Source organism: Clinocottus analis, unplaced genomic scaffold (assembly GCF_023055335.1).
Source record: "Clinocottus analis isolate CAN_PGR_092001 unplaced genomic scaffold, fCliAna1.0.p SCAF_4, whole genome shotgun sequence".
NCBI lineage: Eukaryota > Metazoa > Chordata > Actinopteri > Perciformes > Cottidae > Clinocottus > Clinocottus analis.
In genome coordinates, this window is record NW_027176153.1 from 22,196,873 (window position 1) to 22,221,697 (window position 24,825).

The 24,825-nt window shown below is 45.1% G+C and overlaps 1 protein-coding gene across 2 annotated transcripts; it reads right to left on the reverse strand.

Moving 5' to 3' along the window:
- Window positions 1-1,196: 1,196 nt before the first annotated feature.
- On the reverse strand, window positions 1,197-19,343 carry nfatc2a (nuclear factor of activated T cells 2a). Of its 2 annotated transcripts, none has more exons than XM_068597345.1 (10): window positions 19,211-19,343; window positions 17,916-18,849; window positions 17,617-17,785; window positions 15,339-15,541; window positions 15,074-15,246; window positions 13,257-13,397; window positions 10,831-10,886; window positions 10,585-10,717; window positions 9,719-10,447; window positions 1,197-3,443 (listed from the first exon to the last, which is right to left on the reverse strand). In XM_068597345.1, the coding sequence occupies exons 1-10, from the start codon at window positions 19,341-19,343 to the stop codon at window positions 3,388-3,390; spliced, it is 2,727 nt and encodes a 908-aa protein (XP_068453446.1). In that variant the 3' UTR covers window positions 1,197-3,387. The 2 variants fall into 2 exon arrangements, with proteins under 2 accessions (XP_068453446.1, XP_068453445.1); XM_068597344.1 differs by having other exon boundaries at window positions 9,713-10,447.
- Window positions 19,344-24,825: the final 5,482 nt, after the last annotated feature.

Here is a 24,825-nt window from a genome sequence, read left to right on the forward strand (position 1 = left end):
AAAACTTTTCACTTTTACTAATTAACCCGTGTATGGTGTTTGTTACTCAGCAGGTGTTGTGGGTCTTTGGACCCATTGTATTTTGGCGTTTTTAATTCAACATAATCAAACAATTTTATATTTAAATACTCAACAGATGTTTTCTTCAATGAGAAGCAATATAAACCGCAAATGTGGTGAGTTAGCTCGTTTTAAATAAATTGGTTCTTGTTTCTTCACAAAGAAACAACCAGATTAGCCTTTTCTCCTCATGTCCAGTCTTGCTAGTAAGCTAAGCTAACTTGCTGTGAGCTGTAGCTTCATAATATGAACATAGTATGTAGTTCACAAAGAGTCGATCTTCTCATCTAACTCATGCTATCATCGCGGCCCGTGCAACTCGATGCCCTTTTGTGTGTCAGATGAGCTCAGTCCTTTTTTTTTTTAATACAACAAAAAAGCCAGCTGAATGGAATGCCAAACTCATCATGTATTTTCATTCTTGTCGGATTTCACACAGTAAATCTGTATGCGCTCCGAACTCATTACAGCATCCAGAGCTAAAGGGCGAGTGAGTCACCGCGGCATCTCTACGAGTGGGCCGTATGAGACGGCTCATGCAGAGAAGCCCACGTGCTGCTTTTTCAACCCCGTGGTGATGTCATAACCAGAGACTTCCTGAACACAGGGTTCATTCACAGAGTCCTCCTTCCGACACGGGGACCCAAGCACCAAACAAGCTGTCTCCATAGCAACTGCAGCCTCCGGAGGGGATGCGAGTCCCTTTCTGGTTGTTATTTGTTATTTTGAGGGGAGGAAAAGGGTTTTTTTGAAGCTGTGTGTGTGTGTGTGTGTGTGCATGGTACACGGGACGTGTGTGTCTGTGTAAATAGCACATGTTTTTACTGGGTTAAAACAGTTTTTGATGTTAAATGAAATACATTACAAACAAACAGTCTCCCCTTGAGTCCGGCTGTTCAGGACCGGAGAGGAGCGCTTGATGAGTCACCGTCTACTGCGGGTCGACTCATTTTCAATTTTCCTCTCATAATCGGGAGCACGGAGAGCGAAGAGACACCTCTGAGCCGTCTTTACTGCACACAGCGACGGTACTTATGTTCCCGGGTCGGGACGTTAAAGGCATGTTTAATCGGTCACTCGTGCATTCATTCATCCATGACTAACTGCAGAGGAATAATGCATCAAAACGAAGACAATTGCGATGTATATGGGTATTATTTATTGCTACTTTTAAGGATACAAAAATAGCATGAAACAGATTTTTTTTTAAGGTGGCACAAAGTCTAGTAGACACAACAACCACGAAGCCAATACAATAAGACAGAATTAATAACATTTTCACTTCTAATGATTTCTTGAACGATTGTAAAATAATAATAACAAATGCAGAAACAAAAATATAAACTATTAAAGGCAGATTAAACATTTTTAGATAATGTCTTCACTTTGTAAAAAGTTTTACATTGTAACAAAACAGATAAGATATGATGATAACTAGAACTTTGTGTAATTTATAAGCACAAGACATGTAACAGACACTTAACAGACAACATATTGTTTCTATTTTTATAAGACGTGGACACTTACACCTTAATATTTACAAAAAAAGGGGAAAATATATTTATTATAGATTACATTCAAGAAATGTCAAATGCACTGGCTCAATGAACAATATCATGAATAGATCGATATTAGCTTTACTAATATTACAAAATAAAATCTTTTTATATCAAATAGGTGCATTTCCATTATTAAAAACTGAGATTCAATTTTACATTTTCCCTTAATTGTGTTTTTACCGCTTTACTTCACTTGCAACATTTTTCTCTTTACAATCATAGAAAATGGCACGATGCACTTTCAGTATACTCCAATTCACTCAGTGAAATATTACAACAATATTGTTTTAAAATACAGCTTTTCCCGTCAAAGCAAGCTGCATTAGCACATGAGTTGTACACACTGTGTTCCCCGACTGTGCTTACAGTGTGTATGAAGTACAATGACATCATGTTGCTCTTTACTTCAGAGAGCATGAAGCTTCTGCATACGGCATGGAGCTCCGAGTATCACGATTGTCATTATGGATACACTAAAATTGTAACGATACACAAAAAAGTACACAGATACAAGCTTTGGAATATTTTTGGTTGAGACTGTGGAAGCAGCCACATCATGTATTACAATCAATTTTAAGAGCAATACCAATAAATTGGACAAAAACATAGATTTTAAAAAAGCAAAAAGACCATTTTGACATTTTTGGGTACAGAATCTTTTACTGAGCTTGCATGAGCCAGACTTCAGATCCATTTTTTGTATTATTTTCATTGCAAGATTGGAAGAAAAATCTACTCAAGCAAAAAAACATGAAAACGATGTAGAGCCATGCAATCGCCGTCGCATGGCAGGCCTCTGTGAAGCCACTTTGGCACTATGACCTGAATATAATGCAATATATAGATTGTATGAATATAAAATGGTACATTATTCACATGACTCAAATAGTATGTAAAAAAAAGTAATAACATTGACCCCCTGTTATTGAAAACAGTGCATATTAGGAGGCGTAGTTCATTTGAAAAGGGTTAAGGCAGTGTGCGCTTCACTTCATCAGAAAACTGTACTAACAATGAGATGATCCGCTTTCAAGCTCGAGACAATCTTTTCATGTAAAAACTGCATATGAAGTCAAACAATCAACGCATTTTGTGCAAAGGAGAATGAAACAAAACAAGATGGCAAGCTTTTTGGCCACATGACATATTTGATATATAATATTTGGGCTGAATCTTTGGAGCAAAAATCAAGCTATTGACCAACCAATTCACTTGAAATAGAAAATCTGTCAATTTGAACTGCTGCATGCTACACAACTGTCATTCACCAGTATGAGGCACACATGTGAGAGGCAAACCGGTGTGAGGTCAGAACCTGAACAGTATGGCGAATGCTTTGTTTCATTTTATCGCTATTCCTCTGGAACGCAAACTGCATCTAAAGTCAACAACAAGTCAACAAAATAAGGCACAGTCACCTGTTGTTTCAGTGTTTTTAGAGACCTTCTGGGTTGATTGTGGCAGACGTTTATGGGTCAAATGAATTCTTCTGTTTGCCAAATTAAGCTGTTTATTGCCTAAAAACATCCAAAAGCAAACACAGCAGCCGGGAGCTAATATTTATTCCTCTGTCGCTAAAGAAAAAAATGAGGAAGAGAAGGTCTGATTGTTGGTGGATGTGCGTCACCTCCATGGAAGGCTGAAGACCATGTCTGTGTGTGTGTGTGTGTGTGTACATGTGTATGTGTGTGTGTGTGTGTGTGTGTGTGTGTGTGTGTTGGAGGGTGAGGATGGGGGTATGTTGTAATTTCCTGCTCGGCTCCGTCCTCTATGTCTGTCCGCTGGCCTGAACGCCCGTCAGGTCCTTGCTTATGATCTCATTCACTGTAAAGCAAAGAAAGAGAAGGATGTTAAACAGTGACTGGATTGATTCGAACAATTTAACCAAAACATCCTAAAATACTGTTAAAACAGCCAACATCAGAAAGTGAAATTGATTATATAACTGAAATACTGTCGACCTATACCTTAAGGTCTGATTGACACTCGTGTGCGTTGTCTTGATGGAGGATGGATACAGGCTGCATTAATGTGGAGTAACCACCAGAGGTAGAGCTATGCTAGCGCCTATAAGTGATAACTCCCTGTTGCTCGGATCTTTCAAAGTGTGTGTGTGTGTGTGTGTGTGTGTGTGTGTGTGTGTGTGTGTGTGTGTATCTACATCAACAAAAGAGGATGGTTGAAATGGAAACTTTCGGTGTCATGGTTCCAAAAATAGAATCAAGGTGGCGTGAAACCGATGTAGTGCATTGAAAATATAACAACAAAAAGTTATATCTGCCAATATGCAAGTATGTGAAGCTCTGTTGTGTACGTGGGAATAAAACAGTCGCCGACAGCCGAGAAGTGACGCGAAGAGGAAGTGTAACTACCTGTGACTGTTTAAACACAGTCACGATGTCACACTTTCATCAAGTACTTCTGCATTCAGCGGGAAAGGACTGTCGATGTCATCTCTGCAGATATGCCACACTGTCTGTGTGGAGCTGTGTTTATCGGGGGAGCCCAGGCCCGCGAGCCTACTGTGTGTGTGTGTGTGTGTGTGTGTGTACACTGGCACTTGGAGACATTATAAGCTGGTGCCACCGCTTCCACCATGCCTCGGGGAACTCATTAGGGTCGATGAGTAATAGAAGTATTTCAATGTGGGCCAAAAAAGCTTTTTGCCTGTACACAAGACATTGCAGAGCATATTGTGCACGGGCTTTTGTAACCACGGTAACGGGATGGGGTTATTCAACTAAAGTTCAAAATGTTCAAATCTGAATATTAGTATCATTAGCAGTTTGTAAAAACATTAATGCCGTATGTTAGTGCCGTACAACTTTTGTGTTGTGTATTAACCTTTAAAAAGATGTTCTAGTTCCTTTGCTGTCTCGCCATGAGTTAGATCAGAAGATCCGCTTATTAAAAGTACATAGTATGTTTATATTATGAAGCTACAGCACACAGCTGTAAGCTTAGCTAATTCGCTAAACTAAGCAAATTATCTTAGCTTACCATCAAGACTGAAAATGAGGGGAAAAGGCTAACCTGGTTGGTTTTTCGTAAGGAAACCAACAAAACCTAATGTATTTATTAGTAAGTTTGAAAGGTTTTTGTAAGTCTAGCTGTTTACTCCATTTCCAATCTTTATGCAAAGCTAAGTTAAGCTATGCTCTGCTAATTAGCTTTGGTCTGTAGCTTCATTTTCAATGGACTACGATGAGACCGCATCAATCATCTTATCTGTTCTAACTATTGGTAAAAAGGCTAATAAGTCAAACCATTCCCCTAAACCTCAAAAGTATGAATGAAAGACGAAAACCGTGAAGCTATCAACGACAGTCACCATTGAAAGAATCTGTTCAAAGATACTGAATGTCGCTGCCTGATTTTAAGAGATTGAGGGACTTTATTCAGTTTACTCGTGTTCCCTCTATTTAAAGCCCTGCTGGCGAGGCAAAGGGTGCAACTATTAAAACACATGTGGAATGAAAGCAGACACCGCCGAACCCACACACACCATCGCTAAGCAGATGGGAGACTGTTGAGGGCAGAACGGTTTGCCACAAAACAAGCTGAAACATTTAACTTGCAAGGTGACGCCATTTTTTTTTTTTTTCAAAGACTAGCTGTTAGGAGCTCAAATAAAAGCATTTGGACCCATTTGATCCTGGAGAGAAAATATTACTCTTAATTGAAATGATGCAGTGTTATGAAACCAAATTAAGCTACGAGACATATATTCTCTTCCATCCAACAAACCAATCTTTGTCTGTCTCTCTTTCTATCTGATCATTTGCAGATGTGAAAGAGAAACAAGCCATTACAGCGGCTCAACACTGAGCACATTTTATAGCCAGAGCAAAATCAGAGGGGTTGCAAAAAAACACAGCGGCGGCCAAACTGGGTGCTCTGCTGTCGTCACACCATCAGCGTCCCTGTTTATTTTAGTCTGTAGTAGAATTCCCTCTGACACCCAATGCCTTAAAGGAACTTTCATCTCCCCAACGGTGCCACAGGATTTTTCCTGAGCATAAAAAAAAAAAAAAAAAGCTCAGAGAAGCAGCAGAAGCGCCACAGTGGGGCAACACACAGTGGGGGCTTTACTGGATCTAATGAAGGGTTGGCACGGAGCGGCTATTTGAGGCTGGCCCGGGGAACACTCGGGCCAGTTTGTTCAATAGCTAGGTGTCTGGCTCCTGAGTTCTGCACCAATGAGCTGCTCTGTTTACCGACCGGCTGTGAGAGGAGAGAGACACAGACAGAGAGAGAGAGAGAGAGAGAGAGAGAGAGAGAGAGACCCTGTACAGTAGCTGACTCAGTCGCTGCACACCGCCTGCTGCGAGCGAGCTGGAATGTGTGCGTTTGCGTGTCTGCAACTATTTGCATGATACTACAGTGTATGTGTTTGTGCGTTGAAGGACGCGCCGTCCGTTCGGAGCTAACGAGGGATTGTAAAGACGGCCTGAAGCTGGAAAGAGAAAGTAAAGTCAGCTAATCACTACTAATCTATCAAGTGTTACGGTGTGTGAGCGCTCACGTTTTCATTGATCGTCTTCAAACACTGCTGACACACTCGTATTTAAAAAGTGTTGTCGGTTGCTGCTGTTCTTGATTATTTCTACACCGACTGAGAAGAGATTTGTTTCTTATACCAGTCCAATGGAAGATGTATCCATCTCAGTGCGTACATGTATTGTGAAGTTAAAATGAGGCTTTAGGGAGTCGGGCCCCGTCTACACGAGTACAGCGAGAAACTGCGAGATGATGCCCGCGCGTCTCTTTCAGTTAAGTCCATGTTTAAGTTACGCTGAAGGCACCAAAATGGCTATCGCAACGGCACTGGCTCAATCTTCGTTTTACGAGATATATGCGTACACGGTACAGCTCTAAACGCTCGCCGGGCCAGTAGGTGGCGAGAAAGGCCGCGTCAGCGCTACGTCAAATACCAGAGAAGAAACCTCCGCGAATGCTCAGTGAGCTTTTTTTTCTTTGTTTGATGAAACTAAATGTTGTTTTGGGTCTCAACAGCTCTTGGCTAGATTGTTGTAATATTGGGCACACACATTTATATTCCAGTCCGGATGAATTTCATACATTTTCACTTTTTATCTGACCCCACCTACAGGTCAATATTTGGGTTGTAATATTAATGCCATTCCCATCAGCCCTGACCTGTACTACTCTCCGTTTAGTGTTTTTTAGCTATGCTGATACACTTTAGACTTCATTAGAATCGTCATATACATAAAAAGGTACAGTACGTAGTAGAAATTTGACCTTTGGAGTTCAGCGTCTTGCTCACTCAACACTTCAATGTGCGGACAGCTGGAAGGAGGGATCGAACCTTTTACCTCCCGGCTCGAGATCTCTTCACGGTACGGAGAGCACCGATGACAGCGCCCTGTACATACGGTCCCGTGAGAATCGTTTTAGGCCGACAAAAATCTACACGCATGAGCAAACTCCCTGAGGTGACTGATGGCTTTAGAGCAGTTGTCATCACTGCGCTTGTAGCGAAGCCGCGTATTTGATCAAGCCTTTTCAAATGGGATGGAAGTGAGCTGAGACTAATGCGTGTCCGCCAAGGCGGTTGCTGTGTGCTTTATCTCTCCCGCCCCCGATCTCTACCTGCTGGAACCATTTCACCTGCTCCACTGCCTCTGGGCTTTATTCCACACCCACTAAATCTGTCACTCGCAGCCTTTGGAGACTATGCCAGAGGCTCTTTCACTGTTTTCAACAAACTATGTGAGACACGCTGGATGTTCTTGACCTTTGTGGTCCGAAGGCAAAAGGCAGACTCCCCCACATGGGGGTATCTTTTTCGCTGAATAGATTGATATTTTTTATTTAGTTATCCATCAACAGACTGTCTATTGTTTGAGCACCAACAGGAGGCATGGGAACTTGTGTGTGGGAGATTATGAGTCAAGTTTGGGCAGAAAATGAAATGCCTGACTTTCAGTTAACACTCTTGACTAAAGTTGACACAGTTCTAGCGTGTTCAGATGAGACGGTTATCCACCACAGCACTGTGACGATGCCAGGATGTGGCGTCCCCCGTTTTCACAAATGACAACAGACTGAAACACGTCTCTATGAGCAATGTTGACAATCTCACTTTCGTAAAGATGTGTTTGATGGTCGCTACTTAAATGACTTACATTTTGGAGTCGCACATAGATGGGATTTTTTTTTGGCTCTCTTATCTTCTCACTTTTTTATATATACATATCGGGAAGTCCCCCTTTATTTTCATCACTAAAGCGTTGATAAAATGCAGCAGACTATCCGGCATTATGCACTTTAATCTTTTGTAAACTGCGCGAAAAACCTCCCGTGCCAATTTTAAGTCCCAGCATGCTCAATTCAGACAATCTTTTGGCATAAAATACGTAATATTTTTCCATTTTTGAACCAAGCGACCCAGTTTTCTGACTGAAACTCCTTCCTAACAGACCAAGGCTTTGTTTCATTGTGATTTTTGTTGCGGATTCTGATTCTTTAGGTCCTAATCTTTCCAAAAAGGTGTCTTATTGACCGCTCGAGGAGGCATTTTTGGGGAATCTGGCTCATATCATGCTGGATGTTCAAACTTACGATCAAAATATCTTTTAAAAGTGATTTTTTTTTTTGCAGATACACTTTTTTTCCCCAAGACTTTGCTGAACAAATACATACAATAAACACAAGTATTGGACTTAATTTGGGGTTCCTACGATGACTCAAACACAGAGAAAAAAGGAAGCCTGGAGACAAAATTGGTTCCACAGTTTTCTACAGGTTAAACATTCAGGGATGTGGTATTATAGAGGAATCATTATATTGTAGTTTAAAAATAATGCAAAAAAATCTCCTGCAGTTCTTTGGAAAGATAGTGGGGCTATTTAAAATACAAACTATAATTAAACAAAGATGCAAAGGAACCTGGCAAAGCTGACTGGCGGTCATCAAGTCTTGATGATGGGAGGATCAAACAGTTCGACTGTTCCTCTGACTCTGTGTTAATTCACCGACTCGCAGCCCTGTTGCTGTTTACTGTGGAGGGAAACCCTGCAAGTTCCATCCAAAAAACACAAATTCCATTGGCCCTTTTTTCTTCGTTTCATTTTTTCCATTGAAACCCACACACACACACACACACACACAGCAGCCCCTTCCCTTTTCCTGAAAAAACTACCCTCCGCCCTCCCCTGCTATCTTGCAGGGATCAGCCGTCGTCTTCTGGAGGAGAGCAGCTGCAAATAGGAATTTCTTGTGCCAGATTGGCAGAATCCCGTGGTCGGAAAAAAAGCTAATCCTCTGGTGGGTTCCCCCACAGAATCGAGGGGCGCAAGGCCAAGGAGAAGCGCCGTCCAACTATAACAAACAAAGAGGCTTTCCCCAGCTCTCCCAGGCAGCCCCGTTCCACTGTTTGACAATGGTTGCCATGGAAGTTGTTTTTCACTTCATAACAGTGTCAACATGTCCAGGCGGCCAGCCGCCGAGTGACAGTTTTTTTGCTAACTCCCTCCCTCTCGCTCGCTCTGTCTTTAACGTGAGATATTAAAAAAATAATCTCATTTCCTGCCAGGCGGAGCCCAGGGCCCGATAGAGCGAGAATCAGACCTGACACGCGCTTGAGATTAAACACAATATAGTTTGGAGAACCTTTTAAACTCCCAAACTAAAGAAGAGGTTCAACCTCATGCCCGCGGCTGGATGTTGGCCTGACATTAATTCTGTCAGAGGGTTAATGGGGTTGACAAGAGTAAGTATAAACACATGACTCATAATCCCTGTTATTTCCACCTTGAGTGGAACATAACTGCACCTCCTGGCGGGGATTGTTTTAACAGTGTGAGCTCTTTCTGTTGGCTCACATCAGAGGGATACTATAGCACGTAGATCACACTGTAAATATCCTTGAATTGTTCTTCGGAAAAGTCAAATTTTCTTATCATCCATCTTTTTCGACAGAGAGAAAATTCCACGTATCCGTGACTTGTTTTCCTGCTTCTTTTTTTTCCTTCTCCCCTACTCACACCATTTAGCTGATAAAGACACACACTGTGACCACAACAAGCTGCCCGCCACTCACGCAGAGTATAAAAGCATGAACTTACACTCACCATCATCTAGGTAGGCCTGGTCCAAGTTCTCCTCCTTGACCGTCACCCTCCTCTGACCGTCTCCCGGCGCCTCCTCCATCTGCTCGGCGCCGGGCGGATTGCGGCCTTTCTGCTGCTCCTTCTGCGCGTACGGCTGCTGCTGCTGCTGCTGCTGGATGACGGTGGGGTAGTGCTGTGCGTGGGTCGCCGCCGTCTGGGCCTGGGGGGATGTGGGCGAGTTGGCGGCGGCGGCGGCGGCCTGCGGGGAGTAGCCATCGCAGTAGATGATCTGCTGGTTGTCGGGCAGCGGGTCGGCGAGAGGTTGAGGGTCACCTCCCCGGAGCAGGTGGTGGTTCGTGGGGGAGAACTGGATGATGGAAGGGTGCTGGCCCGCACCGAGGGGACCCGCGGACTGAGCCGGGGAGCCCGTGTGGACCAGCACCGACCGGTGGGGGTCCGGCATCAACCCGGCGGTCTGCTGGTAAAGGCCGGGGCCGCCGCTCAGACTCTTCCCCCCGCGGGAGTACACGATGGCCGCGCTCTGCTGCTGGAAACGGGCGTCTGGGCTCGGGAGGCTGGAGCTGAGGCGCTGGCAGGAGGCCATGCTGGAGACCAGGCCGTTGTCTGGATGAAGGACGCCGCGCGGGTTGTGGTAGTAGGAATGGGGGGATAAGCCCAAGATCTGAGGCACGGTGAACCCCATGTGGTCCGCTTCATATTCATCTATGGGCTCCGTCTTGATGGATGGAGCTGAGAAAAAAAAAAGATATAGCCGTTAAGAGTCTGAGGGAAATTGATGAGGAAGATTTTCTATGTTCTAACAATGATAATGGCTTCTGTACATCCCCACACGAAGCATCGCACAAAGAGCCGAGCAGCATTCTTACATGACAGCGGCGTGTAGGAGAAATGCTGCGGCTGGCTGCGCTTCCTCTTGCCATTAATGACGTAGAAGTTCACTTTGGCAGAATGGCAGACAGACGAGTCTCGGTATGACGGCACTTCCACAAACAGCATGCTCTGCAAGACAGCGCTCAGTTATGTGTTGGAACTGAACCACTGAATCAGGACAATTGACTCTCTTAGCGCTTTTTACAGGGTGTGTTCAAGAAACTGTTCTAATTGACACTTACAGGCTGGCTCTTGTCTTTGTCCACTGTTGCTTCCATTTCCCAGATTTGCTGCCCATCTAGATGGAAGAGAGAAGAGAGAAAAACGAGTCTTAGACAATGTGGTAATTAACTCTGCAGGGAAGTAAGTAAGGTCGATTGTTTCAAGATGCACAAGACCAGTCGTTCTCAAACGGTGGGGCGCGACCCTCTAGTGGGGCGCGGAGGTATTACAGGTGGGACGCAGGGGGGGAGATGCAGATTTTTTAAAAAAAATCAAAAAACTTTTTCTTTTTTTTTTAAAATAATCCTTTATTAATCCCACAGTGGGGGAATTATTCTCTGCATGTCACCATCCTTAGTAATGAAGAAGCTTTGTGCTGCTGTGAAGCTCTGGGGCTTCAGTGCCTTGCTCAAGGACACTTCAACATGAAACTATGGGGAGAAAACAGGGATCCAACCGGCTTCCTTGCTCATCTTTTTTGCCAAATATGAGGGGTTTTTTTGCACATATATAACTTTATTTGCATTGTTTTAACAAAGTGATTGCACATGCTATTAGTTCTTGTCAGATGGAGCAATCTGGTTGACTTGAAAGGGATTTACATTTTCTTTAATCTATTCATTAAAAAAACACGGATGGAGGCGTCTCAATAAGTTGGACCATTTTGTTCCATGTTGTTGGGGCCCGAACATTTTGCTTCCTCCAAAGTGGGGCGTGACAGAAAATTTGGAAAATTCTGATTCCCAAGCATTCAAGAAAAACCTTTATTCTGTCTTTGTGTTTTCCAAAAACACTAGTTCATTATATTTCACTAATGTGAACACAGTTAAACACCGTAGATGTGAATCCAGCATAACGTCTGTCTGGCAACAATTCATTCAAAGTTCACGTAGACAGAAAAGGCCTCTTTGTGCATGTCCATGATATCGCTTTTAAAACAACTCCCTCTCACACAGCTGAAGGTTAGAGATGGTCTGCAGCGTTAACGCGACCACGTGGGCGCCTTCCACCAATCAGAAAGAGGAGCGCAGCAGCGACGGACACACATCATTGGCTCGGATGCGGTGAGAACCGCAGGCCTCGCTCTGCTTCATGTCTGTCACGATTGCGGTTTGTGAAATGTTACGTAACTCTTCATCAGATTAAACCCAAGCGCTTGTTTAGCTGAAAAAACATATGAAGCTAAATGTGCTCGAAAATGTAAACTCCGTATGCCCCGATGCTGCGACACATGCTGCGGGGAGTTCAGCTTGGCTGTTACTGTAGGTGGGAAACCCTCTGTCAAATTAAAAACACATGGCTTCAATGAGTCAGCAGGAGAAAAGGGGGATTCCACACACTTTGCCAACTTCTCTTCTGAACTTTATTTTCATGATCAACTCTCTCCACGTCCTGCAAAACGTGATGACTACTGCTTTCTTGGCGTTTGCGTTTGTTTGCGTTTTGTTGCAATTCTACTCTCAGGGATACCCCGACTCTTGTGTGTGCGAGGGGAGGAACTGGAGGGAGAGCCCGGGCAGGCTTGGCTCGGCCGTGGCAGCTTTCCTTCGCTGCGTACAACCCTTCCCCCGGCCAAAGCATGGGAAGCCAAGGGAGCTCCGGCCAGAGGCAGCTGTCTCTCGTCCAGAGAGATTTCACAGATGCAACGGTCCAGAACTTTGTGTCATACACAAACTCTCCAAAACAATGGAGACCCCTCCGCGTAAGGTTTCTTTTTTTTCCGCCTGTGTCTTACTATCCATTACTGTGGTGTGTCGTAACACGTCGGCAGGGAACCCCGGAGAAGAGGGGGGGGGGGGGGGGAGAAAGTAGCCAGGGCCTAACTTTTAGCGGAGGTAGCGTGAGCCTTGAGAAAGCAAAGCTCTCCAGCAGAAGTGGAGTCAGTGAGTCACAATATCAGACAAGTAGTTTAGCACAACTGTTCACCTTTGAAACGACCTAACATTACATAATACAACATATTTCACTGCCATTGACGGACCATAAATCCTTCTCCTTCCATCCAGTTTCAACCAGATGCATCAACACACATGTGGCATGTCACGTGACGCACAGAGCTATTAATCACACAACAAAAAGGCTCGTCTCAGTTGTGATAACACGTCGTAGTAGACAGGGAGGAAGGACAGGACAAAGGGAAGTGAGACTGCAGTGTTATCATTGGGATCATGCAAATAACTCGTGTGGCTCCAGCTATACAATGATGGTGGTGAAATGTGAACGCTTTTGAATGTGTTATGCACAGACACGGATACCCATGAGTCATTGTTCACGCTTGTGTGTGATGGTGTGACTGTGACATGGTGTAGCAGAGCTTAACAGATGCATGAAAGCAGAACAGGTTTTATAAATGTGCGTCTCCAAAAGCCTGTCAAACACTGTTTAAATAGAGCATGCGACTCTCCCGCGGGTTGTTTGTGATGCCGGCGATTTGGACGCCACTCACCCTGGGCTTTCTCCAAAAAAATGACCTTGGAATCGGAGCTGAAGTTTTGCCCGGTCAGGATCATCTGCTGGCCGCCCAGAACGGAGCAGCTGTCCATGTCCTGCTTCTCCACCATGGGAAGCTCGTGTGCCGAGCGCTGGGCTGCCGGGACACAAAGAGGGGCGCTGTGTTACATGTACACACACACACACACACACACACTCACGGAAGGAGAATGTTGAGCACGTAAACACGTTTTTACCACAAGTAGAGCTGAAATTATGAATTGATTAACAGAAAAATAACATGGCAACTATTTTGATAATCAGTTGTAGTAGTTTGCCAAAAACCTTTTGTTGAATTGTCTTTTTTTTTTGTCTGGTGGGAATCAATCAATTCTGTTTGCATCTGATGGAAAAGGAGTACAGTTTGAATATAGGAGTGTTATGCCAGTAGCACTTCCTCATGTTGCACCTTTTTGTCAACTCCACACTCACTGAGGCGAGCCGAGGTGTCGACAAACAATGGGGGTGACCTTTGAGCAGGTTTTGCACCACGAGCGGATGAAAGAAAGTGGATGACACCAGCCGGGGAGGGGAGGGGGGAGGGGAGAGGGGTCGCCTCCTCAAACACAACATCCCTGAACAGTCTGCTTATCAACGGGCCTGACAGATGTGTCACAGGTGTGTCACCGCGAGCAACTTTTACACTCGATTGCTTTTTCACCGACGCAACGATTCTACTCGCAGAGACAGACGGGTAATACCGGTTGTTCTGCCCCTCGATGTGATCGGGGGAAAACAGATGAGGAAACTGCGTCATAAATGTCTTTTTTTTTTACAATTTAAAAAGGAGCATATTGGATTTTACGCCCATCATGATATGATGAATGTTGTTTCTGGACCAGGCTGTTAGTCAAAGCCAGATAAAGGGCCCTCTTGTTTGAGTTTTGATTACACCAGGGGCTTTAATAACGCTGTGTACACATGCACTGATGTACCCAAACACAGACTTTACTACTGCACACATGCAAACAGATACAGTGACACACACACACACACACACACACACACACATACACACACACACACAGCGCCCACCTACTGGACCCTGGTTGCATAAAGACATCTTTGTGTGCAGGACTTTGGACTATCTGACAAGTTCCAAACTCATTTGAATGCGGGTTCCTCTTTTTTTATATATAGATTTATTCTGAATAAAGTTTTGGCAACTGATAAAAAACATCAGCAGTTGGACCTCAAAGTGAAGCATATGTTCATATAATTCATAAATCCTTCACGAAATCAAAGCATTTTTTTCAAAATACCTTTTGGAAACCGTGCGAAAATCCTCCCACGCCCATTTTAAGTCCCAGCATGCCCCATTCAGACAGTCTTTTGGCATAAAATACGTAATATTTTTCCATTTTCGAACCGAACGACACAGTTTTTTGACTGAAACTTCTTTATAACAGGCCAAGGCTTTGTTTTATTGTGATTTTTGTTGCAGATTCTGATTCTTTAGGTCCTAATCTTTCCATAAAGGTGTCTTATTGACCGCTCCAGGAGGCATTTTTGGGGAATCTGGCTCATATCATGCTGGATGTTCATAGTGACGATCAAAATATCTTTTAAAATAGATTTTTTTTTACATCTATACATTTTTCAGCAAGACTTTGCTAAACAAATACATACAATAAACACAAGTATTGTAATTAATTTAGGGTTCCTACGACGACTCAAACACAGGGAAAAAGAGGTCTGGAGCCAAAATTGGTTCCACAGTTTGCAAAGAGTTTCAAAGCACATCACAAAAGCGTTTGTCGAGCAGCGGCTTACAGCACTCGATGGGATGCGAGGCCACTTGGAGAGAGACGTGCTGTCCTCCGGGCTGAGGTATGTGCACGCGGAACACGAGGCGAACGCGGGTGTTTTTCCGACCGACGTCCGTCTCGCCCTTCCGCAGCTCGATGTCGGCGTTCCTGAGCTTCAGGATCCCGGCGCAATCGATTCTGTGAGAAGAACGACGAACGTGTGAGCAAAAAAAAAAACCTGACAACGGAGACGGTTAGTAGTAATTCATGAATCCTCATTCAGTCCTCACATGGCTCTCATGTTGTTCTTCGGCTCCAGCGGGATCTCGAGGACTTTGGTGCCGTGGATGACCTTCTCGTAGCTGGTGGTTGTGACGGTTTTACCGGTGATGCGGTGGACTTGATAGAAGGCGTGGGGCTTGAGGATGCGCTCGTCGGCTGTGCCGATGAAAATCTGCAGGCCGAGTGGCTCCTTGCCTCTGTAGCCGTGTAACTGCAGACACACAAAAAGAGAAGAAAAAAAAAATCACTTGCGAACCGACAGAGAAACCCGTATGACTGAAATCACTTTAAAGTGGTTGATTTTCCCCATAGCCGCCTGTTCTAACTCTCCCTTTCCAGATGTGGTTTCCCCCCCCCAGAGGTGACTAATCAGAGTCAGACCCACGTGTAAACGCACAAGTCTTCTTTCTGCAGCCTTAAACAGAAACCAGCAGAGAGAGCTCACATCCTATACGGCCTTGTGCTCGTTCACGACTAGAAGAGTCCTGACTGAAGGCGTCCTAAACCTCCAGCCTGACTGACACATGTGGCATGGAAGTATTGAGATAGGTGGAGCTGTGAACTGGAGATAGAGAGATAGAGAGAGAGATGTTACTTTTAACCTCAGAGTGCCTCCTGAGGAAACCTGCAAAAACCACAAAGCATCTAAATGCTGTTTTTGTGCAAACAGTGTTGTGCATAACCTTTAAGATAACACATCACCATGAAGCGGTTGCACAGGGGCCGCACAAACACGGCATGTTACTTCTTTTAAAGACTATTTTAACTGTAGAAAGTGATGCTGCAGTTACTCTCAATTCCTGGGAAATAACCAGTTTATTTAAAAAGGTATTTTTCCCCACTGGTATTTATTATTTTCATTGTGGTCAGGAAGAAAAAAACAATACACACAGCATCCATCCGTCACATTTTAGAAATCCTGACTGGATGTAATCCCGCAGCAGCTGCTGGATGTGAGCTGGAAGCGACGGCAACGTGAACGAGCACGCCGGCGGCGTATAACGCAGGTAGCTGACACTCGGGGGTGAAACAGAGGAAGCTGACTGCAAACACTCAACAGGCCATGTGAGCGGTGGTGAGTTGTCATGGCAGTGGCAGGAGCAGTGAGTCATGACAGAAAGCAGTGTAGGAAAAGTAAAGTGGAGGGTACGAGAGAGAGAGAGAGAGAGAGGGAGAAGAAGGGAGGAAGGAGGAAAAACAGAGGGAGACGAAGGAGGAGAAGAGGATGGAAAGACGAGGTGAAGGAGTGCAGCGGTGGCTAGCCAGGCCTGACCATCTGATTGGCCGGGCAAACCAGGCAGAACTGACCTCAGGGTGAGGCCTTTTTTTGTTTTTTTGTTTTTAGGGATGGGCAGAAAATGGAAAAGAAGCGAGAGAGAAGCTTTATATTTCCAACAAGACCCGACTATCAACCGACAGGAAAACAAGCTTCGAGATGTTGCCACAGTAACACAGAGGAAGGGAAGTCGAACCTATTCTCGGACCGCACGGCGAGCCACAAGTGTGTCACGGCTAATTTTCGACACGCTGCGTCTGAAATCCATGTTGTGACTGAGAAATATTAGCAGACTTTCCTTTTCACCCCCTCTCTACAATTACCTCAACCACAGGCACCATTCATTTTCTTTTACACGTGTCTGGAGAGTGTTTCAACACTTTAAGTCAGCGTCTTAATATATACGAGACCCACGCAGTCAACAAACCAGTGTGTAAGAGGAAGTCGGGGACAACACGAACACAGGCCTGTTTGTGTGGTGTAAAAACCGTGGGGGCGAGGGCGCACAACGGCAAACTATTTTAAGCCGGGAGGCAGAAGAAGAAGAAAAAAAAAAGAAGCTTGGTTGTTGCTCACTGACCCGAGTTCAGTTGCGAGGCTTTTCATGAGGCTACAGGGCGGTTACAGTGTGTCATATGTCTGGGGGGGGGGGGGCATGCTTTAATGATTTGTTTTAGAAAGTGAGAAATAAGAAAAAAGGTGCGATGAGAAAAAAGCCAGAGGAACTCACATTGAGTCATTTTCATACAGCTGGCCCAGGGCAACAACACCACCGCTGAGTGCATAATGAGTAGGAAATACCATTATGCACGCCATCGCATCGTGGGGGCCGCCTCAGGCTCCCAAACTGGAAGGTTACAGTAATTTACTGGTCAAACCTGACGGCGTGTCTTCGTGTGGTTGCTCACCACTTTGCAGCGTTGAAGTGTTAACTGTGAAAACTGTGTTGGAGCTTCAATGACTTTGAAGCGCTTTTGTTCACTCCCGTCCTCGTTTTCGGGGGGCCGTACCTGCACAATAGGATGTCCTCCCGTGGGGGCTTTGACTGCGCCCCGGCTCCCCTCGGTCTCGTAGTGAGCCCTGTGGTGCGGTTTGGGCTGCACCTCGATGTGGAGCTCGTACTGGTCCGTGCGTCTGGGCATCGGCCATTCCAGCGGCGGGAGAGACGCCACGGGGATGCTACGGGGCAGAAAGAGTATGAATAACGGGAAATCATTCAAAGTGATGCTCTTAGAAGATGGAATGGGTCTTTTTGTGGATTGTGTTAACCTTGAGAAACAGACCCCCTGACCTTCCTGCTATAGTTTACCTGCAGATGCTGGAAACCAGCGGCTTGGACCAGATTGGGGGGATGACAAAGAAGGGCTCAGCGGCAGGTTTGTTTTTGACGTCCTGGTCGCAGGACACCAAGTAGTTCCCTTCCGCGTGGTTCTCTGGGTACAGAGTGTAAACCTGGTTTGACGTCTTGACTATTTTAGTGGGCACCAGGCCCGGCTGCCCGGCGCCGAAGCCATTAATGGCGTCGGCGAGGCTGTTGTGTGTGTAGTGGCCGCCGATGTTGTGCTCTTCGTGGCCGCTGTGAGGGGAGGGACTGCGGGAGCGGTGCCCCGGGACCAAGCCCGGATTCCTGTACATGTCGTAGGTGCGCTTGCCCTGCGGGGAGGCCGAGCGGGAGCCGGGCCCGGAGGAGGGCGAGCGGGCGCCCAGGCAGCCGTCCTCGGCTAGGCTGGTGCGCGGGGAGGTGCCGGGGGAGGTGCGCGGGGAGCCAGCGTGGATGTTCTGTAACCTGGGGCACAGGTCGCCGGTGTTCTGGCCGCTGCTCGGGGACACGCAAGGAGACGCCCAGGGGGAGTAGCTCTCCGAGTGCCAGCTGGCGGAGGAGTTGCTGCTGGCGGGACTCAGGCACTGGGGCTCGCGGTACGATTGGTTCTCGTGGCCAGGCACGGCGAGGGTGGGCCTCGGGCTAATGTTCAGGTGGTGGTTCTGCAGGGAGTCCCGGCCGTGGTGGTAGTGCTCACGGGACGGGGTGATTTCGATCCGCGGGCTCAGGGCCAGGCCCGCAGGCCGGGTATTGTCCAGGTAGTGTCTGGCCTCCTGGTTCTCATAGCCCGAGAGGAGCTCAGTGTTGTGGTCACCGTAGGAGGGACTGCAGGACTTGATGCCGTAAGGGGAGGCCTCCTCCAGACGGAAAGCCTGCTCCGACTCAGGGCCGAGGACTTTGTGAGGCGCGAGGTTGGGATCATCTGCACGGGAGGGAAGAGGAAATCTCATCACAACAGATTCATTTTCATTATTACTAAGTATAACAGCATTTTTTTCTCTCAATTCATCACAGATACTATTGTGCACCCTCTCTAAAATCAAAATCAAATGGTTTCAAAAGCACATCTTTCAGCCCCCCCAAAAAAAGCCTCCTCATGTTGACATCATCTCTCACATCCACAAGTCAGAAGCCCATCAACATGCATGTCACATTGACTTCCTGATGTTCCTCTGCATTCACGTGAATACAAAGGAATGAAAGCCCATTAAGTTTGAGCCTTGACATGACCGAGAGAGGCAGAAAGGAGTCAACTCAAGTTTGCCAACGAGCTCCGGACAAACCTTGATCTCCCGCAGCGAAGTCGCTGCAAGGTGGCTCATATTCAAACAAGTACTCAAACTCCAAATCCTCATCTGGGCAGTTGACTCGACTGAGCTCTTCCTCCAAATCCTTGTCGTCGTAAAAAGAGGTCATCTGTCTTTTCCCCCCCCCCCCAAGACTCCTTCAAGCTCGAGGCGAAGCGACCGTGAGACGTGATGGAGGTGCTGCGGCGCTGCTGTGACCTGCTCAAGTGTCAACGTAACGCGTGAGCCTGCGACAGGTTTCCTGTTTCAGCCTCGCGCTGAGGTTATTTTCAGATGAAGGCGGGTCTATTTTTTCACAATAAATGCTCGAGTTCATCTCTGTGTCTGATCACGCCTCTCCTCTCCGTTTACGCGTCGAAAAAGAGGAGGGAGAGAAAGAAAGAAAGAAAGAAAAGAAAGCTTAAGTGCAGTTTGGATGAGATCAACAGGTTATTGCGAGTCTCCTGACAGACAGCGCAGCCTGGTGCTGCCCCCGGGTGTCTGACACGTGACAGTGACACAGCAGGGTGCTGACTGGGCTCATCACCTGCGCAACAACTGACTTACACCATCCATTTAAATAGGGTGCAGTTGTGTGTGTGTAGTAGTAGTAGTAGTAGTAGTAGTAGTAGTAGTAGTAGTAGTAGTAGTAGTAGTAGTAGTAGTAGTAGTAGTAGTGGACTCATCATGTTCCCTGAGTGGATTGGGTATCATGAAATCAATCAGAAGACCTGGAGATAAGATGAGATGCGTCACTTCGTAAAGAATGCGCTCCTGAGGGAATCCCCATTACGCACGACGCCGCGCAGACACTCGGGCGTTCCTTCCTGTTGTAGTAGCACATGCTCAGTCAGCAAAACAAACAGACGCACAGCGCCCATGGGAAACTTTCAATTTCAATGTTTTGATCTTCGTTGGTGGCGATTCAACTCCATTCATCAGTTATTGATTATAGGCATCATTTGTGGATACTCAACACAAATGAACCGAAGTGTCAAAAGTGTACATGAGCCAGATCATGAAAATGAGAGTAATCGAGGAGAAAGTCGTTGGGGTAAAGACCACATTTCAATCTTATAAGACAAACTTGGGACCACATCACACAACCAATATAAGTAAGCTCACTTTAAAATGTAGAAATAGCTCTGTCTGTTTACATATGATGACATAGTTTGATAACGTGTCATAACTAAACCGTTGTGTGTATTAATATCCAACGTGGTGCTCCTATTGGCACCGATGAAATACAGTATTTCCTCATTAATTAAATGAAATGATGTGCTTCTGTCTGAGCGCTTCCCGGTGTTGAGGCACGCGCTGCCGTGCGAGGATCAACTCAAACTCGACCCAAACGTCAACATCCAAAAACTACCGGACAGTCCACTAACACACGACATCACAGCTCACATCATCACAGACTTCCACACCCCGCAGGGCTATAACTACTCCAGCAATTAGAAATCAAATGGTTTGATTACCAGATGAATCACAACACTTCAGCAGTACCTTGATCCATCGACCTCATGGTGTGGTACTGAGCCAGCCTCCAAGTCTCTCTAAACATCTGGATACGAAAACGAACAAAAAAAAATAAAAATAATTTCCGCGAAAAAAATCACAGCAGATGAAGCTCTCTTCAGTTGAAAAATACTGAAAAGAGACAAAAAAAGAGCTCTCTGAATGTCTTTACGTTGAAAAACTTCAAGCTGCGAAACAGCAGCTGCGCGTAAACTCTCTTTTACAAACGAAACCCCAGCATGCAGCCGCAGCAGCTACAGGAACGGTTCTGGTATGAAGTCCCCCTTCCTCGAGCTCTATAAGGATTACTTGTGTATCAAGAGCGGCTTCCTTCCCCGCTCTGGGTGTTTATAATGCTCCAATGCTGTAAAATAACGGGATTCCCTCAGTGTTTCCTCCTGTTTGTGCGCCTTTGCCATGGAAACCTGGAGCCGGTCCATGTCGGAGACTCAGGGCTTTCCTGCAAAGCCCCACACTCAGGAATCCATGACGTCTCCGGGTCCTGCGCCAAGGCATTTCTGCGGCTTCTCTCAGACAGTAGCACACAAGAACTCCATTGTAGGGATGAAGAAATGACTGTAGGACACTGTAGGAGCGCGAGAGGGAACAGCTCGGAAGTTTGACTACACGTGAAATGTATTTTACCCAGTTTTCTGTGTCAGCTCACTCTTTCCTCAGCTTCTCAAATGTAGACCAGGTAGCTTTACAATCTTTCTGCGTTTTTTTTTTATGGTGACTTGAAGTGGCCATGGTTATTTAGCCCTTAGAACATGGAATATAGAGAATTCCATTGTTCCCACCGAGGGAAGAAGCTGCTATCCGTTTCCATTTCCTAATGGAAATCTGCAGCATCTTCTGACACTTGACTGGAAAAGAAAAAGGCTGAACAAGACCACTACATAGCCTGACCCCAGTATGAGGTCATATTATCTAATGCAATAGAAGTTATGAGGTCCCAAGAATTCTGACATTGTGGATTCATCTGTGCTCATCAAGTCTTTTGATGTTTCATTTGTATTTCATTACATTTCCACAAATGACTTCATCAGTTGCTTGCATTGTGGCACAAGGTCACTGAACCATTTACACTGTTAAGTCCCATCTAGTGGCCCTTTCAAACTTAAAGGACTATTGATTCCTCGTGGCTGTGTGTGTACAGGCGTGAGAGTCCGTTGTCCAACGCAAAGTTTCTATGTCATCCCAAAAAAAATAAGCAATCAAATTAAAAAACACAGAAACGATGGCTAACACTGACTCTCTGGTAAAAAAAACAAAACAACTAAAGATCCACCCAGGTGCATGCTGGTCCTATACCTAGCTGCCTAATATAAGGCCCAGAGGTGGCCGCAGTGTGAGCCAATTCTAATGAACTAAATATTATAAAGAAGAAAAAATAACTAAACTAAAGGAATAAAGAAAACACCATCAAAGATGTAATCTAAATAAAGCAAACATCTCACATCATTAATAAATAATGCTCCTTATTATCAGTAAAACAGCAACAATATCAGCTCCTACATCCTCAGACTGGAACTTCTTTGAGTAAATCCAGTACAGCAATGAGGACGAGGACATTTCATAGCAGTGGAGCCGACGTCATGTCCTGGTGAACTGCTTCACGTTACTTTAAATCCCACACTGACCTTACTCCAGTGTTGGCAAACAATCTGTGAGTAAATCCATTATACATGTCTGAGTCATGTCGAAGTAGTTGTCAAGTGTATTAATAGCTTTGTTACTTCATCATTAAAAATGAGAAGAGATCAAAGGACCCGGCCACGTCTGGTCTGTTAGATAACGAGTGAAAACTATGTGAGGAATGAGGAAGTTCACCTTAAATCATGCAGCAACATCAACACGTCGTAGTGTAAGGGATGTTTGAACCGTGACTATGAACACATGATTGTTATGTGCTTCTTCTGGACCGGAAAGCAAACATGTAGTTCTGATGAACTGACAGTGTGATCACATATACATGTGTATGAATACAGTTAGGTTGTTCCTCAGCTAGTCGAGAACCAAAATCAATCCTGAATACATTTGCTTCAGTCAAGAAGCAGCTAGTTGAAGCAGCTTTAACATTATCAAGTTGACATGTTGCCCGAGAGAGGAAGCTGTAGAGTAAGCCAGCCGGAGGAGCCAAGTGGAACTATACGTTACTGTTTCAGTGCCAAATAAATTAGTAGATGCCCCACAAAGTTCACATTCAAGCTTTTAGGTGTCTTAAAAAGGTGCTCGCTAACAAGTGGCTAAATAAGACGACTAAATGCCATCACAATGAACAGTTGTTAGCCTTTAGCTTCAAGGTGGTGTCGTCCATATCTAGCCTTACGTTAGCTTTTTACTCCTGGAGCTAGCATTTACGCCTCACAATACGGACTTCATTTGTGAAGATTATCTTGCAGTAGTTAGCCTTTAGCTTCAAGGTGGTGTCGTCCATTTGTAGCCTTACGTTAGCTTTTTACCTCTGGAGCTAGCATTACCCCACACAAAATGGAGTTAATTTGTGAAGATTATCTTGTTGAGCACAACATGCAACACAGAAACCAGAGTTTGTTCACAATCATGTGGGAAAACCCCGTTGGCTTTTCGCCAGGGGAATCAATGCGATGCTAACTTCTGAGGTGGCCGACACAAATATGTTTCCCTGTCGCAGAGCATGTCTGACATCATCAGAAATTATTTCAAGATGCACAACAACGTTCAGTAATTGGATACACATCCAGTGAACATCGCCACAAAGTAAAACACCTTTCCCTGTATCGCATGTGTGTTCAACCTTCTGCGTAGCCTCAGTGGCTGATCCAAGGCCATTTCTTAGGCAAGAGTGTGTACTTGAGAGAGGGGTAATCGGAGGATCTGTTTGGGATTGAGACATGGATTAGTCTGAGTGAGGGAGCTTGCTCTCGGCTGTTGGGTGAACAAGGTGACTGCCGTGGCATTAGCCTTCGTTCTGGGGGTGAAACACCACCCAGCGGCCTCGTCTACCAGATGTAAATTCCTCCACTGTTACGGCACTCTTACGCAACTCAAATTATGAATGAGTAAATGAATGCGACACGCGCTTAAGAGAAGGAAAACCGCCTGTGTCCAGACGGCCGAGTTTGAGCCTCCGTCTGTTTTTTTTTTTTTCTTCTTTTTTTACTCAGAGCGCCTTTTTTTTTTTTCCAAGTTCATGCAGTTTTTTTCCATCACTGTAAAAACAGCTCATTGAGGTAAAAGTTGTCTGGGTTAGAGAGCGTTGCCCTCCTTCAGTTTTCCAAGTGTCACATGTGTGATTAAGCTTTTGAATCCAAGCAGTGGAACTTTGATCTGGAAATGATACAATGTTTTGTGTCTCATGGAAAACGCTCCGAGGAAATTCGAGGGGCAAATTGAAGCGTGGACCTTTGCCTCCATTTGGGTCGTTTGAGCTGCTCTCTGGGACAATGTACTTCTCTACTTTGCATTCGTTCTTAAAACTCTTTAGTGAAGAAAGTTAGATGTGTAGACTGATACCATTCATATATCTGGACTAAATATATCACTACAGCCAGCTGCCTGCTTATTTAATATGCATATTTTCTAAAATGTATGTGTGTGTCTAATCTGGGAATTTTCTTCATAAAAAAGTTAAATGAACCAGTTCAAAAGCGATAAAAGCTCATCTACTCCTACTCCATCACTAGATATGACATGTCTAAATGTATTTGTACTTGTTAACCGCTTCATTTAGCATCAAACATCCAAGTGTCGGGATTTAATAAAGTAATGTAACATAGTGTGTTTTAAAGGAGGTGTAACACCCAATTCAGGAATCTGTGGCTGATCTTTTAATGATAAAGTAGCATAATTAACTTAAGTTGTGTTTCATAATTCTCGATAGATGTTGGACAAACGGCGCTGGAGCTGCTCAGACTGCTGCTGCCAGGATTTCAGTCGGGGCCGTGCTGGCATGTCATTGTGCAATAAGGAATCGTGTTTCCTTCCTGCCACAACTTGCGATCCCTGGAAAACATTTTCCTCCTTTTTCCGAATTGTATGAATGAACTAATATGTTCCATTAACATGGAAACTGCATACATCCACGCTGAATAATGTAACCGCCTCGTTAT

Coding starts and splice junctions, on each gene's coding strand:
- nfatc2a (XM_068597344.1), bottom strand. CDS start 19,343: ATGACCTCTTTTTACGACGACAAGGATTTGGAGGAAGAGCTCAGTCGA. Junction 15,247..15,338: donor AAGAACAACATGAGAGCCAT/GTGAGGACTGAA, acceptor TTCTTCTCACAG/AATCGATTGCGCCGGGATCC. Junction 13,398..15,073: donor CTCGCATCCCATCGAGTGCT/GTAAGCCGCTGC, acceptor GTGTCCCGGCAG/CCCAGCGCTCGGCACACGAG.